The following is a 17,063-nucleotide window of genomic DNA, read 5'->3' on the forward strand; positions in this document are numbered from 1 at the left end:
GTGGGCTGACAATTATCCTGGCTTCTGTTGACTTTTATTCTCTTTGATTTGAGTTCTTATAACTTCCTGAAATGGAAATACCAGAGATTTATGTTTTATGCAGTCAATAAAATTCATTACTTTTCACTGCTGAGAAAACATGTCATATACAGATTGAACAAATGTTACATGAAATCACTTTGATAAGAAGTCCTGCAGGCTGAAATATATGAAATGGAGATGATCTTTCTTGGAATGATCGGCATCAAAAAAATCAGCAAAAAGAGAAGAAAAAGCAATTCTTTATTTTTATCCAAATATATCAGACTTCATAATTTAGTTTCAACAAAAACATAGAATCACCATATAATGTATCATCCAAACCAGGACATTCGAAGAGTGAAAGGGAGTGCTATTATTAATTACACAGGTACAACAGGTATAAACTGGAACTCTCCCGAGGAAACTGGGCCCTCTGATCAACTTAGCAATACGCGCTAAACTGCAATTACATGCAGAAATCATACCTTTCCCATACATATGTGGAAAAGATAAAGGAATAGCATCACTGAGAAAAATTAATTTTGGCAACAGTGGTTCTTTCTCATTATGCAGATGTCTGTTGAAATATCACTCGCTCCCTAAGCCAGTCACCTCTTCTAAAATAATCAATTCGTAGCCCACCTAGTCATTTTCCATTTTGATGTCCTGTTTTTCTTACCTTAAACTGATATTTTGAGTATCTGAAATGATCTCATTTGTGTTGTCTCCACAGGGCCCCTCCCCACTCTCCTACCAATATGCAGTGTTCAAATGGGCAGCGACCTCCTCTGACTGAGTCATAGCCAAATCTCCAGGACCTAAAACTGCCTAGGACATAAAAGGCATGCAAAAATTTTGTTGAATGAATGAGTGAATACATTCAGAGAGTTTGTTTTTGGTCCCATATTCTCCTTGGTACCAAAGACAATAGAATGACTCCTCAAATTAAATTATGGCTCTATTTAGTGTTAAGTGTTTGGACTAAATGATCTATGGAGTTTCTTCCACTGATAATAAATGTCTCATGCCCCCTAGACCCCCTTCTCTCTCTGCTATTATTTCATTTTCTATAACCAGCAAATGGGATCAAGGGGTAGAGCAACTAGCTCTATTCACAGTGGATGAATGCTCAAGGTTGATCATTTTGCCAGTAACAATTCCCTGGGATATGTTTGCACCTACAGAATTTGGTTGATACAGAGGTAGCCAGAAGGTATCATTGAAGTTATGATAGAATTGTTGATGTAATAATTTTCCAATAAGAAAATCATCACAGGATTGCTAAAAAATGGGAAATGATGGGAGCCCAAACCAGCCATTAAGGATTTAGATATTAATAAGGAGAAATAGCTTAATTCTGGAGAGACTTACAATGCAATGCCCAAAGAAATTTTATAGGAAAATCCATGATATTTTGATAAGGAGCACTTATAAATTTTCATAAAAATCTCTGCATTCCAAATCTTTATTTTGTAGGTGTTCTTCTGAGCAATAGTTTCTTTTTATTTCCACCAATGAGTAATAAGTATCAGACCTTGGGGTTAGAAAAATAGTACTGCTAAAATTACTTTGGTAGGCCAGGGATCCAAGACACCCATAAAATCAGTGTTTACCAAACAAACAAGCAAACAAAAAAGCCCACATGGGTAAAATATCTTCAATTCATCTAATTTAAAATTCTCTCAGGTATATACAGAACATTCTTCCTGAATGGAGTGACAGGCATGGGTGGGATAGGTTCCCCAGATGGGGGAAAAAGTCTGTCCTGATACATAAATGCCACAAACAAGAGAACAGCATTAAAAAAGACTCATTTAGACATACATATTTTAAGCAGAAATATTTATCATCTGTTTCATTGTATTGTTGTATCTCCTCAAGAATAAATTATTGGTTTTTAAAATGACAGAAATTTCAGAAAAAGAGTGGAAATGTTACCAATTGACTCATTTGAAACAGGGAACATTAATTATGTAATTTCAAGCAGATTCTGATATATTCAATGTAAGTTGGCTACTGATGATTACAATGATTCAGCATCTGTTCAGAGCTCATGTTTGTGTTAGATCATATACAAAACAGATTTCCAGACTTCAAGTAGTCCAGAAAAGGACCAATTCTCAAATTAACCAATTTTTCCCTAGTACTAGCAACTTTTAAAAATCATAAGAAATTTTTAGCATATTGGTATGCTCTAAAATTTACAAGTTAAATATATAATGGTTACATTTATGCGGGGCCATAAATAGCATAGACTCATGTGACTCCCTCATATAAAGTACAATTGATAACCTCCCAGGACCTTAAACAGCAGAAAACATTAAATCAGATTTTAAAATGACAAATAATTTAAGGCTAAAATATTTGGTATTAATAATTAATGCCAGAAGCCTTCCTAGCCTAATAAAGTAAACATGCACAAGAACTACAAGTTTGAACAAAACATCACAATTTTATCGGATATATACGTATGTATGTGCGTGTGTGTGTGTGTGTATACACATATGGGTGCGTATACACACACACACACACACACACACATATATAGTTTTATCGCCCTGAAAACTATCCACTCATGTTTGGCTTAATACATATGTTAGAAATGTCGTGAAGAGTACCACCTCTTTAAATATATATATATATATATATATATGTATTTTTCCAGAATATACAATATAAATATACCATATATAAATCATGCCATAAAACTAAATGCAAAATTTGCACATTATTGCATGCTTGATGTGATAATACATGCCCGTTAATAAGAACTTTCTTAGGATGTCCTCCCTTTACATAACTTTTGCTTTCTGCACAGTGGCAATACTTGGGAAGAAAGGGTTCTCAAATATGCATATATATGACTGGGGGGGGTGGGAAATGTACCTTTCGGATTCCTTCGAGAATTACCTCATCAGCCAAATATTGGACTATTACTAAATCAAACAGCAAATAATGCCTATGGGGGTGTTTTGTTATGTGAATCGATCAGAGTTCATTTTTCTTAATTTGGCTGGGAGATTCCCTTCCATCCTCGCTGCTCCTCCAGCCATCTTTTGAAGCTTTGGTGGCAAGTCGGCCACTGACTGGCTCATGGGGTCAGACAACATCTTGGTGGTTTTCGATACCAGTTTTTCTTCTGAGTTACCGGGAACTGAACTTATTCGTTGAAGTTTCATGGGCAAATCTCCCAAGCTGTAGGCTTTTTCTGAAGTTGTAGAACTCATCCTCAAGAGTTTTTTGGGGAAGTCTTCTCTTCCGGTAATTTTCTGTAGCTTAGATGGAAGTTTTGTAGTAATGTCATCCAGTCCATCTAAGCATTCCACAGAATTATGTCTTTCTTTGCTGTTAGTTATAGCTGGTGCTATTAAAGGGGATGACATAAGAAGCATCTCCTCCTGTTCTTTCACACTATAGGGTGGGGTGGGGACTTCAAATGTCGCATGGAACTGGGAGTAATCAACTTTAAAGAACCCTTCTTCTAAGGAAATCACAGGAAAAAAACGATGACCCCAAAGAACTTCATCTTCAGTGTAAGATGTTCGAGCTTGACAAGTCATCCCTATAAGCAAAAAGAAAATCTTTGATAAATTATGCATAGTAGAAGGAAATACAAAGCCAGTTTGACCTAAGGAATTCATTTTGCTTTCTTATTTAAGCTTTGAACTGCTTGTCTAAGTAGACTGAATAAAAGAATATGTTAAAAGTTTTCATGTTAATAGTTTTAATACATATACTTTCTTCCAATGAAAAACGCAGGGAACTTTTACTGTACATGTTTGGGGGACGGTACATCGAGGCCTAATTAATTGCTTTGCATCCATGAACCAAAAGTAAAAATGGCACAGATCAATTTCAGAACATATGTGTCTCTAGAAGAAGTGGAGAAATCACAAAATCATTTTCCCTTGTTCACGAAGCCATGTGATAATACGAAACAGACCTGACTTCGCAGCCAAACTTTACCACTGTGTAAACTTAAGAAAGATACTTAACTAAGTATCATCTCGCTCTTCTGTAAAGCATGAATATACCTGCATCACAGGATGCTGAGTACAAAATCAAATAACATACAAAAATGTAAAATGTGTCATATAATGTCTTATTAAAGGGGAGCAAATATAACTATCCCGAGTATTTGCTTAATTAAAGAAAGTTGAAAATATTTTTATACCGGATAATGGAAGGTCATCGCGGTGGTTCTATTCTTCTGGACCTTTAAGGCCAGAATGAACTTCTGCTCAAGTCTTAGAAATCCATATGCTAAAATCAGTAATCTGTGACAATGTGATGTTTCCAGTTGTATTCCTGCTATGGGAATCTCTGAGACTGGATGCTGGATATCAGATCTAAAATTTTGCTATTTACATGTTATTTGGATACCATTTACCTCATGCTACTCTTTTTTACTCAACCATATTCTCTTCACAAATTATATATTTAGAGTGGGTTACTATTAAATCAGTCAACCTCTGCTATTCATTGGAGACGTGAACACTGGAAGTAAATGAATACACTTAAAACATATTATCAAATTTCAGTCTTATTTTAGCCAAAAGATATAATTTTCTGTAAGTTGTAAAATTCACTTTCTTCTACTTTTACTATCAGACTTCTAGTAGAGCCTATTAAAGCGTAAAATAATAGACATGTTGTGAAAATGCACCTCTGTAAAATTAAGTATAATTTAACCAAACGATGACAGTCCTTCTGCTTACATTTCTATTCTCCCTCTGTCATTCTATAAAAAATAATTTCTATTGTGTTTAAGCCTGGAATAGTCTGGATAAAGGGATATTCTGTCTTTTCCCCCAACTAGTGATCACACAAAGAATATCTGAAATTAGGATAAATGCATAACTGAAAAGCAATATTGAAGATAATTTCTTCCTTGAATCTTTCCAAACTCTTGCCTTGTGACTACTGGTGATATATCACCAAGGAAGCAGTTATTACACTTACATACCATCCTTTTCCAGATGTTTTAAAAAAAATTGATGTAGAAGATGAATGCCGATCATATCTCAGGCACTGGGTTAGGTGCTATCTGTATATTATTTCTAATTCTCAATATCATCCTAACAAGAAAATATTCCTATGTCCAATTTAAAGATAAGGAACATAGCGCTCAGAGAAACGATTACCCCTTGACCTTCCTTGGGCACAGCTCTAGGAGACTGTAGAAAAAATACCGTATTATTCTAATTTCTGGTGGTTTGGTTGTTCTTTTTACTTTGCCATCATGTCTCTGTTACTTTAGTTAGGAACCCCATTCTAAACAACCTATCAAATTAACTGTCACAGTGAAAATCTGATATAGGCCAAATGCCAGTCTTCACAGTCAACATCTTATCAGGAATTGTTCCCGGAAACATTTATGTATGAGATAACAAAATTAGTTTAAAAAAGTAATTTGTAAGTCTTAGAAAGTAGCAACTGTCTTTTCAAACAATTTTCTAGCATCTATTTCATGAAAAAAATTACAGATCAATACTTATTCAGAAAAGATTCAAAAATGTTCTTCCTGATATAGTTACTGGACTTTATTTTGAATAGTTTAAAGATCTAGCGAAGTACCTAGAATAAATGACAACTATCAATGTACCTACCCATTAAGTCACAAAAAATAAAATAAATAAGTACCATATATTTGTTTAAAGAAGTACCCTTTTGTTTCTCTCCAAAAGCAATCACTCTCGTAAATTCTTTATGGATCTTTCCAGCCCAGGATATTAATTTAAATTTAAGAAAAAAATCATAAATATATATTTACTGCTAAGTAGTAGTACTTCCTTTATAACCCCATTTTAATTTTTAAATATTATTCCACTGAAAATTGATGGTGGAGAGAATTATCTGAAGTAAGGAAACAGTCAATACAACACAGTATAACATAGGTCTGTAGGTTTGTCCTTTGGTCACTATAAATCCATGTATATATTAATAGTTGAAGTAAATTCAGATCCTAAACTTTGTTCAATTACTTGTAACAGTAAGTGAGTAAATATTGAAACAAAATTTTATTACTATCACCATCTTAGCTCATTTCATTTTAGTGACTTTTTTTACATTGGGAAGGGAAGATGAAATTAAAAATCAAAATTCTGTCCCCATTATTTGTCATTATAACATACCACATTGCTGATCCTTACCCTGAGTTGTTTCCTGTGAAGTTATCAGAAATCATAGAAAAAACACTGGGGAAATTTAAATGGTGGGGAAAAGTGGGGGAAATAAAGTCTTATAAAACTTTCACTTTGGGGAAACAAGCCGTCGATTATTAAGGTGCATATGGCACAATGATATCTACAATGTCAACAGGTATTTCAAACATTTGTTCACATACAAATACCCGTAAGCATTGTTACTCAAAGCCAGTGGATGATCCTGACAGAAAAGTATGGTGGGGAGATTTTATTCTACTATATGAAATTAACTAACTTCCCTCCATAGCAAACTGTAATACTTGTGAGGCAGCATCTTTATAAAGCTGAAAAGTATTAACTTTGGCTGTCAATTCCATTACTTAAGTAGCTTGTGAAAATTACCTGAAACTCCCTGAGCTTCAGTTCTCTCTTCTACAAAGCAGAGTAGTATCCTCCCATAAAAGCATAGAGAGTTTGGGACAAGGGCACAAAACAGTGCTTGGTATTTAGGCAGTGCTTAATAATGACTGCTGGGTTTACTGTTCTGTAGTGATCATTCGCATTTCCTGCTGTCCCTGAAAATTAGTGTTCCTGCATTAACGTAAGTGGGGGATTTTGACATATTAGTAATCTGTGCCATATTAGCAATACAGAAAGTTAAATTAAAAAATGGCTAGATACCAGATAGCAATTCCCTTTTTGGAAATGTCCGTTAAATATTCAAAATGTTTTAAAATATAGAAAAACGTGCATTACTCACATTCCCAATTTTTAGGGTTTCTTCTTTTCTACCTAAGTATCTGTAATAGCTTGGGAGACTGAGTGTAGAAGCTTGGGGTGGTATTAAAAAGGCCTGCAGCAAGGTGACTAAAACCATGACAATACTTTAGTAATTATACCAAGAACATTTGCCAGCACTTTAACCCTCGTTTGTTTTCTGCTGTTTCTTTTACACTTTCATTAGATGTAGGCACACAAATATAAACATTTCCAATTCAACAGCATCATAGTTATTTTAAGATTTTTTTTCTTTTTTAAGTTTTTACTTAAATTCCAGTTACCTAACATATAATGTTAGTTTCTGTAGTAGAATTCTGTGATTCATCACTTATATACCCAGTGCTCTTCACAAGTGCCCTCCTTCATCCTCACCACCCATTTAACCCATTCCTCTGTCTGCTTCCCCTCTAGTAACCCTCAATTTGTTCTCTATATTTAAGAGTCTGTTTCATGCTTTGCTTCTCTCTTTTTATTCCCCCATGTTCATCTGTTTCATTTCCTAAATTCCACATATAAGTGAAATCATATGGTATCTGTCTTTCTCTGACTGACTTATTTAGCATAATAAATTCTAGCCCCAGCCCTCAGGATGCTTCTCAATCCCCAAGGGCCTGGCCCTGCCCCTGCACCATCCCTCAGACTCCCTGGCACTTGAGCCCCCCACCCCCACCCCTGCAGTGCCTTTCACCTTTTTTTTTTTTTACCCAGAAATCCAGGGAGTTGGTAGGGATAAGTCCTGCCAAGGGGGGCCCAAGGGAGAGGAGGGGATAGGCTTCAGGGATCCTTTATTCTTGTAGTAATAATAATACTAACAGTGGGAAAATGGGGTGGGGAGAGAAAACCAGACCATTAAAACTGCTCGTGGGGGGCACCTGGGTGGCTCAGTTGTTAAGCGTCTGCCTTCGGCTCAGGTCATGATCCCAGGGTCCTGGGATCGAGCCCCGCATCAGGCTCCCCGCTCTGCGGAAGGCCTGCTTCTCCCTCTCCCACTCCCCCTGCTTGTGTTCCCTCTCTCGCTGTGTCTCTCTTTGTCAAATAAATAAAATCTTTAAAAAAATAAAATAAAATAAAACTGCTCGTGGTTTAATCCCCATTCAGGCTCCTCTTTTTACGTGACCTGGACACTGTGGACTTGACAGGGAGGGGGCAAGAGTCAAAGCCGGGGAGGTCCTTCCCAGGACAAGGAGACACTGACCAAGACAGACAGGAAAAGAGCAGTCTTCCTCCACCCAGTTCTTTGTGGTGCCTTTTGCATCCAGGACACTGAGGCCTCTGCTCATACTCCTCACTTACCCCCAAACCCCTGAAAAAAAATACAATCCAGAAATGACCAAATGACCTCACTTACCCCCCAACCCCTGAAAAAAAATACAATCCAGAAATGATTCTCTTTCCATAATTTGGCTATTGTTGATAATGATGTTATAAACATCAAGGTGCATGTGTCCCTTTGAATCAGTATTTTCTTTTTTTAAAGATTTTATTTATTTATTTGACAGAGAGAGACACAGCGAGAGAGGGAACACAAGCAGGGGGAGTGGGAGAGGGAGAAGCAGGCTTTCTGCCAAGCGGGGAGCCCGATTCGGGGCTCGATCCCAGGACCCTGGGATCATGACCTGAGCCGAAGGCAGACGTCTAATGACTGAGCCACCCAGGCGCCCCTCCTTTGATTCAGTATTTTTGTATCCAGCATCATAGCTTTTAAATCTGGTTTCAACTCAGAATATTAATGTGAAGTTAACATATGGATAGTGATATTAAAGCATTATAAGTTGGATAACAGAGAAATGCCTTTGATGGTCAATCTGCAGTTTAGACAATGTTCTAAGATAACACATAATTGACAGACTACCTCTTTTTACAAAAGTTTTCCCAAAATGATGTTAAAAAAATAAAATACAATTGAAAAGATTTAAAGTAAATATAATTATGTTTCCTAAGAATCTGTGTGTAGCATTGTATTCTTCCTTGTAGGTTGCTTCACCTTATGCTTCTTACTCTAAATCATTTTTAAATAATCCATGCTTAGATTCATAATTGCAAATGCCATTTGAATCGAAATAAATGCAGGTAGGTAAATAGCATTATTCATAGGGTACTATATGATTGCAACTCTTAACCGGCAGTGCGGCTGTTTGTGTATTTTAACCAGGTTCCAGACTTGAACAAATGTGATGAAAATCAACACGAGCTCATCTCTGTGGAAACTGGTAAAGCAACAGATGCTGCTACTGGAAATAGCTGGGACTTTTGATCCTCAGATGAAAAACATTTTGTGAAAAAAAAGATTTATTCTCTGCATTAATTCTTAGATAAAAAAGCTATTATTGCTGCTTAATGTATTCCAGCACTAGTGGGTTGATCTAAAATGATAGAGGCAACGGAGGCTAACCTTTTTCCTTTTGACTGTCCCCCTTCCTGATTCTACTTGGAGGCTTCTCTTTAACTGAACTGAACACTCATTCAAATAACAAGTCTGAGAGCTTTTTAAGTGAAAATGGCAAAGCAAGTTGCTATTTGACAAGTCCTTAATGAAACTTTCAGAATGCCTCCAATTCAGTTATTCTCTGTTGTTTCTGCTAGTCAGAAACGGTCGCCTACATGAGGTGGGTACGAGATGGTTAAACACAATATAACCACAGGCCAAGGGGAATGTCTGGATGCTGTGACACAGAAAACATCAAATAATCAATAACTTCTGCATAGCGGAGGATTTATCTAAACCTTAATATAGAAGTTGCTGAGAGAGAGAAAGAGAGAGTGAGAGAGAGAAAGAGAGAAAACTCCCATTAGGGTGGCTGTGTTTTATGTGTGCACTAAACAAAAGGGAGAAAAAGAGAAAATCTCTTCTAATTAAGCCATGTAGTATTAATGATAGGTGACAATAATAACAAGTAATATTCCTGTAGGGCTCACTGGGTCCAAGAGTCTTTCTAAGCACATTGTACATGTTATCTTGACTTCTCACAACTCTGAGGAAGTACTTGAACCCCAGTTCCGCTACTAATTAATGTGTGACCTTGAAAACAACTATTAAATCTCTTTAATCCTCAGTTTCATCAGCTGTAAATTAAGGCCCACTCTACTAATTTTACATAGATATTGTGAGTATTAAATAAAATTAAGTGATATGTATAAATTGCATGTGCAATAAATATTGCTTATTTCTTCCAGAAGAGTCCCTAAATGGAGGTTACCTGACTATGCTACAAGTTTCATTTATATGCACACACACACACACACAACACACCTGCAATTTCAGCCAAATAATATATTGTTTTTCTTCATCAAATCTGTCTTTTTGTCTTTTTTTTTCCAAATTGGCAGTGTTTTTTATAAATGAATCGACTAACAGCTTAGCATGTGCAGCATGTGCTATTATCCCCAGCAATTTCCTAGACTGCCCTACGTTATTGCTCTGAGCATTACTAAATAAAGTCTGTAGCCACCTCTTCCCTGTGGTACTCACCCAATTTTGCCCATCTCCCAAGCTACCATAACTGTAAGGCTTACTTGGCATTCTTTGCCTGCTCTCTGTTGTGGTGCACTGAGCTGAACCCAAGTTTAAACTATAAACTTTCTGAGGAAGTATATGATGCTTGAGTTTTTTTTTTTTTTTTTAATCTTGTTTATAAAAACAAAGACACTGTACACCACTGTTCAATAATACTAAGGTTATGGCATCAGGCTCCTCTGGGATATAGGTTGCAAAGCTATTAAGAATATATAAATTGCTTCCAGAAACTGCAGTTTTCAAGTAGATGGAATCCCTTTAAAGCACAATCTATTCTGCTCAGACACTTTTAGAGAAGAGTAGAAGTTTCTGGCATGCATTCAACCCAATATTATCCTCTATTATTTACAGCACTTGGCCTTACAATGTGTTAGCAGACATAACCTTGCCATTATTGCTCAAGCTAGGTCAAAAAATTCTAAAAAGATTAAAAGATAAAAGGAAGAAGAAAAACTCAATTACATTTGTTAGAAAATAAAATGTCAATAAGAAACTTAGCAACAGGGCGCCTGGGTGGCTCAGTCGTTAAGCGTCTGCCTTCGGCTCAGGTCATGATCCCAGGGTCCTGGGATCGAGTCCCACATCGGGCTCCCTGCTCGGCAGGAAGCCTGCTTCTCGCTCTCCCACTCCCCCTGCTTGTGTTCCTGCTCTCGCTCTCTGTCAAATAAATAAATAAAATCTTTAAAAAAAAAGAAAAGAAAAGAAACTTAGCAACAAAGATTTCAAATGTAATACTTCAGGTTTCTCAGTTTCCAGAAGAACAAAAGAAAGGAAAATAGATTTTTAATGACAACAGAGAAAATGTTAGACTCCCAAAAAGGAATATAAATGCAGGTGTGAACAGTTAATGGCAGGTAGAAAATATGACAGATAATTCATGGTCATCCTGTTGAAAACGTATTTAAGAGACTCAAGCTTATATTAAGCCAAAGAACGTGGGCTTTGAATATTGAGGTTGCTGTGGTTTTAACCACACACAATTAGTAAGACCTTAGGCATATTATTGAAATTATCTGAACCTTAATTGCTATAAAACATGGACAGTTACAAGGGATAAAGATATATAATTTATAAGGTTATTGCAATTACAAATTATATAATCTATTTAGTGGGTCTACTATATTACCTAGTAAATAAGAAAGGCTCAGTAATAGGTAGCTATTATCAATCATTATCATTACTGGGGTTCCAATTAGCTAAAAGGTCATTTTAGATATATTTTGATTCTTTAGTGATCACCCAATTTCTCAGAAATAACTCCAAGCAAATGAAATAATTTTTGCATATTTGGTTTCTATTAATTTGACATAGACCATGCTGTCCACATATATCTGAAATAAGAGGAAGGCCCATTAGCACCTATAATATAAACAGAGTAATGCCTGGCACTGTCAACATGGTGTACCCTGCACAAATGTGACTGGCTTTACAGCAGCAAATACTTCCCTTGGAATACAATTAACTTCTCTGCCGTGTTGACAAGGCACTACACTCAGCTCTCCGCTCCCACTTCATACAGAAGCATTACAGGATTTGACCAATACACTTTCAACTGACTATTGTTTCCTTAACCCAACAGTGGAAATGTTCCATTCTGAGAGTATGGCTTTCTCTTTTCCTGTATGGCACCAATTAAAACATGTTTCCTTACACTGACCATTACAGAACCAGAACAATAACTACCTAAATCTATTCCTTCTATAGTTTTCTCCTGTTAAAATAGGATTTTTAGCTTCTAAAACATCTTAATGACGTAAATATGATGGAACCAAATTACTGTTGGGGAATACCCCATATTATAAGACTGACATCAGAAAAGATGTTTTTCAAAGGGCAAATATAATACATTTATCACTTAAAAAAAAAAGAACATTTTTCAGATAATGCTGGAATTTAGTTATTTTGAAGAACATTATCTCTAGTCATAGGGAAGAAAACTTTTTGAAATATTGTCTAAAGCAATAACACACACGTCAGCTTTTAAAAACTGTTACATATAAATTACAGTAATTAAATGCTTATATTATTTCCTGTTTTTTTTAAAGATATTCCTAGAACTGTATTTTAAAATGTCATTCATATCTGCTTTATATGGGGTTATGAACTGAAAGTTTGTGTCCCCTTAATATACAGGTTGCAATCCTAACCTCTAATGTGATAGTATTAGGAGGCAGGGCCTAGAAACTTTTAAATTATGTGATATTTAAACAAAATAAATAAATAAAATTTAAACAAGAAATAAGAAACAAACGCAAAACTTACCAGCATATCTTCCTAGCTCCTTCAAAAACTAAGTGTCCATTATAGTTTTATCTCTTTAAAAACTCTTAACGATAACTACAACACATAGTAAAAGATATATGCTATATCCAAAGTATTTTCTATGTATATTGTAATTCTCTCCACCATTCTATGAAGTATGTAGTCTTCATTTTCTCATATGATAGATAATGATACTGAGGTATTAGGAAGGGAAATAGCTTGTCCAATGTCACATGACAAGACACGGTGGTAGTCAAGGTGTAAAGTCATGCCCTCCAGTTCCATGCTATTCTTTTTAACCTGTACGTTATTTTGCTCCAATTTTCTTGAATGGATGGCTTTCCCATTAAAAATTACTATGTTCTAGGGGCGCCTGCGTGGCTCAGTTGGTTGAGCAACTGCCTTCAGCTCGGGTCATGATCCCAGGGTCCTGGCATCGAGTCCCACATCAGGCTCCTTGCTCAGCGGGAGCCTACTTCTCCCTCTCCCTCTGCCTGCTGCTCCCCCTGCTTGGGTTCTTTCTCTGTCAAATAAATAAATAATTTTTAAAAAAATAATTTTTAAAAAATTTTTAAATAATTTTTTTAAAAATTACAATGTTCCAGACATATTACTTGGTCCATGTATCAAATGCTTGAAATGTCCTCTCTCATCTCTCTACCTCTTGATGTAATTCCTCATATTCAAAGCTCAAATCAAATGCCATTAAATGTATGAAATCTTTCCTGATCTTTCTACTTTAATTTATTGTCTTTGAAATATACCATATTGTCATGCACACACACACACACACACGTGTGCAAAGGCACATACAGCCACATTTCTCAGCCACTAGGTACTATAAATATCTCAGTGACATGCATAATTAACTTCATTCAGTAATAACACTTAACATTTAATTTATTAAACATCTCTTTTCTGCCAGGTACTCTTCTACATGCTGAACGACAAGATGCTATGGCAATGGAATGAAGGATCAACCCACTCAACCTCTATGTTTAAACCTAGTCTCGAAAAGCGAGTAGTAGTTTGTTACACGGTCCCTGTCTACCGTGTGAGAAAGACACATTGTGGGCTGGGTAAAGAGCATATGCAAAAGCACAACCAGCTGCACCGGAATTTAAGACACAGTTGCTTTTTTTTTTTTTTTTAAAGATTTTATTAATTTATTTAACAGAGAGAGCACAAGTAGGGGAGCTGCAGAGAGAGGGAGAGGGAGAAGCAGACTCCTCGCCAAGCAGGGAGCCCGATATGGGGCTTGATCCCAGGACCCTGGGATCATGACCTGAGCCGAAGGCAGACGCTTAACCGACTGAGCCACCCGGGCGTCTCTAAGACACAGTTTCTATTTGTCCATTCGCTGTGGTTACAAACACATATCAGATTGGAATAAGCTTCTTAAGGGAGCTCTTATCTACCTTGGCATCTCTAGTATCCAACACTGTGCCAGGTATTAGATGCTCAATGCATTCTTCAGGAGAGATACTAGGAGGAATGGAGGAACAGGAAGAATAGGAAAGTTAAAAATGTCAGTGCTGGAGAAGTCAACTTTTTGAATGACACAGAACTCTCATACTGGTCAGTAATCTACTAGATTGCCAGATCCACTAGAAGAGGTCACTAACAAAAATGCAAGGGACATAATGATACTAAGAACTTCTTATTTTGATTAGTGAAGTGGGGCAGGGGAGAATATAAAAATAAATTATATATAATCACTATATAAAATATGAATGACTCTTCTGCCACAAAGAAGCAAGAGACACTTGCTCATAAATCACATTCAGTGGTAACCAGTTAGTTTTTCCCTCACCTTTTTGTGAAAATATGATGGACAGATGTATTTCTAGATATATTTTCTAGAGAGGTTAGATTTATTTGCATTTAACCATTAAGCCACATAATTAAAGTAATTGGATATTTTGATACACTTGAATACTTGACCTCTAGTTAAATCTAAAGCTTTGGTGAAATTTCTATCCCTCATGCCACTGTAACTGTTCATTTTAGAAAATGCAGTATATCCATTTTTACCTGATAATTGAAAACTTGTTTTCTCCCAAAGTTGTAAGGCTTACTTTTTGTATAGGCTGCTATATCTTTTCAGTCTCAAACTATAGCTATTTTTTAACGTCTCCTTTGGCAGAAATTCAAATATTTTTTTTTTGTTTGCTTGCAGGCTTAGAACAGAACCTGGATAAATATTTACAATTCAACAGTTATTCTGGTTCCGTGCTTTGCAATAAAAAGAGAATTTCGCTTCTAATTTTTGCTCTGAAGTTATTTATAGAAACTTATTGAAATGTAAAATAAAGTCTCTATAATTTTATGGACACTATTACCGAGTGCTTTTTATTATAGATGTGAAAATGTCACTTCGAAGTAATAATCACAAACATATGATATTTAGCACATGTATTTTAAAAGAAAACTGAATGATTGGCTTTAACATGTACATGTCTGTCTTATGAAACCATTTCATTTTCTGCCATGACGTAAACAGGTGTTTAAAAATTAAAGTATTAAGTTTCCCTATCAACATCACTCATCATCAGGGAAATACAAAGCAAAACTCCAATGAGATATCACCTCATAGCTGTCAGAATGGCTAAAATCAAAAACAAAAGAAACAGCAAGTTTTGGCAAGTATGTGGAAAAGAGGAACCCTACTGCACTGTTGGTGGGAATGCAAACTGGTGCAGACACTGTGGAAAACAGTATGGAGGTTCCTCAAAAATTTAAAAACAGAATTACCACATGATCCAATAATTGCACTACCAGGTATTTACCCAAAGAATATGAAAAAAACAGAGATCTATCTGAAAAGATATATGCACGTCTATGTTTATTGCAGCAGCATAATTTACAATAGTCAAAATATGGAAGCAACCCAAGTGCCCACCAATAGATAAGTGGATAAAGAAGTGGGGTGTGTGTGTGTATGTATATTGTGTGTATACACATTACTCAGCCATAATAAAGAATGAAATCCTGCCATTTGCAACAGCATGGATGGATCTACAGGGTATTAATGCTAAGTGAAACAAATCAGTCAGAGTAAGATAAATACCCTATGATTTCACTCATGTGGAATTTAAGAAACAAAATAAATGAACAAAGAAAAAAAGACAAACAAAAAACCAGACTCAAATACAGAGAACAAATTGGTGGTTGCCAGAGGGGAGATTAATGGGGGATGGGTGAAAGAGGTGAAGGGAAGAAGAGTACACTTATTGGGATGAGCACTGAATAATGTAGAGAATTACTGAATCACTATATTGTACACCTGAAATTAACATAACACTATATGTGAATTATACTAGGATTTTTAAAAAAGTTTCCCTAAACCACATGGTTTCTCAGCTTCTTTGATATCATTTTAATTCACTTTAATTTTTTAACAAAAGAAAATCACTTTAAAAAAGCCACAATATAAAAATGCTGAAGCAGATAGCATATGGGATGCAATCAGAAACTTCCTTAAGATTGACATTTTCTAAAAGGAAATGATAACTGAACTCCCTAAAGTTTATCTTAAAATATAGTTGAACTCCTAAGGCAGCCTAGATTTTCTCCCAGATTTTAAAATGAAAAATGAGGGGCGCCTGGGTGGCTCAGTTGGTTAAGCGACTGCCTTCGGCTCAGGTCATGATCCTGGAGTCCCAGGATCGAGTCCCACATCGGGCTCCCTGCTCAGCGGGGGGTCTGCTTCTCCCTCTGACCCTCTTCCCTCTCGTGCTCTCTGTCTCTCATTCTCTCTCTCAAATAAATAAATAAAATCTTAAAAAAAAATTAAAATTAAAAAAAATAAATAAAATGAAAAATGACCTGTCTACAAACATTCTGTTAATGGTAGAGATACTGGCAAAATTCTTATCTGACCTGGTGATTTTTGGGGGAAATTTTATCTTATATATCTTTGCAGAATGTTTTGACACTTGTGAACAGAATTATTTATATCATATAAATAATACTAAGAGAAACAATATATAATAATGTCTAATATCCAAAGGCTTATTAATATTACAAAACAATATGTCTAAGGTCTAAACAGGAAGAGAGAGAGAAGGAAGAAAAGACAAGAGAGTTAATCTACTTGGAATAATAGAAATCAAGCTCTCTGGCCAGATGCCCACAAAGGAATCATAAGATAGAATAAATAGTTGGTGAAGAAGCTTGCATTTTGTGGCCGTACATACCCATAGGTATCAATTTTCGTGTCATTCATAATCAGAAACTGCATTCCTATATATTGTACCGATTTTAATAAACTTTGAATTAATGGTGTTTATTCTTAGATATATCACTTCTGAACAAGCACCAAAAAAAAAGAAATTAGA

The 17,063-nt window shown here is 35.8% G+C and overlaps 1 protein-coding gene across 2 annotated transcripts in view; it reads right to left on the bottom strand.

Moving 5' to 3' along the window:
* Positions 1-263: 263 nt before the first annotated feature.
* KCNJ3 (potassium inwardly rectifying channel subfamily J member 3) overlaps positions 264-17,063 on the bottom strand; it is a 153,432-nt gene continuing 136,632 nt past the window's right edge. For both annotated transcript variants that reach the window (XM_035008008.1, XM_035008007.1), the window contains one exon: positions 264-3,583. In XM_035008008.1, coding sequence (XP_034863899.1) covers positions 2,997-3,583 — 587 coding nt within the window. In that variant the 3' untranslated portion in view covers positions 264-2,996. The remainder of the gene's footprint in view (positions 3,584-17,063) is intronic.

The sequence above is a fragment of the Mirounga leonina genome, unplaced genomic scaffold, assembly GCF_011800145.1.
Source record: "Mirounga leonina isolate KUSES-001 unplaced genomic scaffold, KU_Mleo_1.0 Mir_151, whole genome shotgun sequence".
Lineage (NCBI taxonomy): Eukaryota > Metazoa > Chordata > Mammalia > Carnivora > Phocidae > Mirounga > Mirounga leonina.